The sequence below is a fragment of the Pterocles gutturalis genome, unplaced genomic scaffold (assembly GCF_000699245.1).
Source record: "Pterocles gutturalis isolate BGI_N339 unplaced genomic scaffold, ASM69924v1 scaffold44146, whole genome shotgun sequence".
NCBI classification, from domain to species: Eukaryota; Metazoa; Chordata; class Aves; order Pterocliformes; family Pteroclidae; genus Pterocles; species Pterocles gutturalis.
In genome coordinates, this window is record NW_010107085.1 from 47,373 (window position 1) to 50,402 (window position 3,030).

The window sequence follows — 3,030 nt, forward strand, 5'->3', positions numbered from 1 at the left end:
GGGGAAGGTGGGTACGGTTTGGTTTTGTTTTTAAAGTAAGAGAAAAATACACTTAAACCTTGCTTTATCCAAAATGCTAGGGGATTTTGCTGGGACTTTCCAGGAGAGTTCTTTCGTCTTTTTGGCTTGTTGCCTGAGTTAGTTAAAAGCAAATGAAGACTGAAGGAGGATTTATTTTAAAATTATTATATCACAGTGCAGGAGTATTTGAAAATGTCTTCTCTGAACACCATACTCATAACATTATTGCTATATTGCTATGCCTGGGTTCACTGAGAAACCCCAGCTCCATGCTGAATACTTTTCATATACCTTTCAGCAGGTAGCAGAGTGTATGTGTGTGTGTATAACAAAACTTGACAAAATGAAATTCTGATACTGTCTTACAGGCATCTACTCTAATAAATTTCTCCAAGGAGACATCAGAATTTCACTGTAGGCATGGCTGAATTAAAAATATTCCTGTTATCTGGTCCTGTTACCAAACAGGATGCTGCAGTTGTAATTGTTTTTAAGAGGAAAATCCAGGGATTTAGCATGGTTCTAATTTAATTAAGAAGCAGGGTGGCAGACAAGTTACTTAATGTGAATAACTGTTCACTGCTTTGTAAATGCTGTCAATCATAAATTGTGTGTCTTTTTGAACATTTACTAGCCTTGTAAAAGGACGACCTAAACTATGACCTTCAAAAGGATTCAATGCAATTTTTCAGCAATAGTGAAGCACTTCATCCATTATTGTTACTTGTTTACCACAGAGGAATATATTTCACTACCTTTTCCTGCACAGTAAAGTACTGTCACAGTATTTACACACTCAGAACTGTTTACAATATCACTGCTTCCACCATTTTCAGTGCCTACAGTCACAAGACCTGAAGCACATGGAGATTTGAAGCCACAGACCCTCAAGAGTGTCATGTGATATACACCCCAGTGACACTAATTTTCATTCTGGAGACTATTTTTCTCTTCCTGAAGAAAATTTGCCTTACCTGAGCTTTTCACCCACCATTTTACTATGAACGGGTGGGGGGGGGGGGGGGAAAAAAATCTTTGGGGGGGGGGGGGGGGGGGGGGTGAAATAGACTAGAAAGCAAGGTTTTGTAACAAGAGAAAGCTGAAAATCCTATAGTATAATCACAAAAGTCTACCAGATTACAAGACAGTGTTCCAGAGTAATGTAGAACTGTAGACATATTGCAGAAATAATATTTTACCACAAACTGTTCCTTATTTTATTGTGTCCAAAACATGTATTAGCAGCATTCTGGTTTTAGAATCCTTTAAAAATGTAATTTTTGACCGTCAAAAACTCCATGGTTCTGGAGAAGCAAAGTTACTTTGATGAAGATACGATATTCGTATTTCTTAGTGGTCAGAATTTATCATGGGTTCAGTGGAAACAGAAATACAAGTTTATTACAGAAGTTTATTACAGAAGTCAACAAGAGAAGTTGCACTGTAGCATATTCAGACCAAAGAATGAAGAAACTTTACATGTGGAAGTGGATGTCATAGCCTGGAAGTACTACACATGCTTTGTGGCACCGTTATCTTGTATCTCAGCCAGTGCTACAACGATATGTACTAGCTAGCCCCTCCTCTCAATGCTCAAGAAATCTTCTTCAGCTGAAATTTTGTATAACTGCATCTAATGAAACTGTTTCAAACATCTTGTTTTATTCCAACATGGAACAAATGAAAAAAGCTAAAACCTCAAATACATTTGTGAATTGCCGTCCTCTGGAACAGATCAAGTTGTAACAACCACTGTACAAAAAGGCAAGTATTTTTACTGAATTATTTTTAGTCAAACAGAAACCAGCTATCCCAGGTAGTAATTTTTGAATGACAAGATGATTGGCATATTTTTCAGACAAGAAATGCCATTGGTTCTTTACAGACCACAGCCAAAATAGAGACAGGAAAAGTAACTCAAGTTACTTACAAAACCTAGGGGAAAAAACACATCCTTATGAGGCCTTAATTTATTCTGAAAATGTTTGTTAAATGAAGGTTCTCTCAGATTTGGCACAATATTTCTACCAAACCTTCTATATCATCTGTTCCTAAGATCTTCCTTCTGTATCTTCTTTTTCAAATATAATGAAATGCTTTCTAACTTGCTTTCCATTTTTCAAGGCCATTCCACGTAAATATCAGACAACATGCAACAGAGTAAAAAGTGGTCTACTTCTATTTTGAAGAAATAAGAATTGAGTAAGCTCACAGCAAAAAGCATCAAATTCCTAAATACAGGAAGGGCTACTTAATTTTTAAGGTTCAGTGAAAGTCCAAAGGGTCTTTCCTCATGCCCTCCTTCTCTTTGCCCTTTCTCCCTCCAACACCTCAAGTTCTCTGTGCACAGTTGTTATCTAGGGCAATAACTTCAATTTCCATGGAAGAAGAGTGAGGATTTTAAAGAGTAAGCCTAGCTGCATCTATGGATTTTTCAGGTGGGATAGCATGATATTGCCTAGACAAAGAAACTACTCACGTAATTTGCTAATAACAGGTAGAAGTCCAGCCCAAGTCTGTAAATATTCTGCTCTGAAGCCATCCAGTGAAAATAGTAACACTGGAGATTTGTTATATCTGAAGAAAGAGAAATTGAGATATTAAAAGACAGACTCTGAGAAATAATCTTCTAACACTTATTTCAAGAAAGTTGCCTGCAAATCATGGGGATGTTCATTATCAGACTATAAGCCAGGCTGAGGACATAAGTCCTCCTAAGAAGGAAGGTCTGCAGGCTGTCACAGTGCTGAGCAGCCCAGCTGTCTGGTCCCTCTGCTCACAGGCTGACATAGCAACCGTGCCCAAAGAGGCTGAGGACTGCAGTAGGGCATGCACATGGAAATCCTAACAAGGCCCGATTTCAAACACCCACAAAATAAAGAACAAGCCAAGATGTTAATGTAAACTGTCTGGTAGGTTTGATACTCCTTATCTTGAAATCAGTCCCACTGGAGCAACACTCAATCCCTCCAACCCCCCCTCCCCCCACCACCACCCTGGGGTAAAAGC

At 38.4% G+C, this 3,030-nt stretch overlaps 1 protein-coding gene across 1 annotated transcript in view; it reads right to left on the reverse strand.

Moving 5' to 3' along the window:
- ENPP1 (ectonucleotide pyrophosphatase/phosphodiesterase 1) overlaps positions 1-3,030 on the reverse strand; it is a gene marked incomplete at its 5' end in the record, with an annotated part of 50,394 nt that overhangs the window by 29,922 nt on the left and 17,442 nt on the right. The window contains one exon of the mRNA XM_010087980.1: positions 2,501-2,598. Coding sequence (XP_010086282.1) covers positions 2,501-2,598 — 98 coding nt within the window. The remainder of the gene's footprint in view (positions 1-2,500; positions 2,599-3,030) is intronic.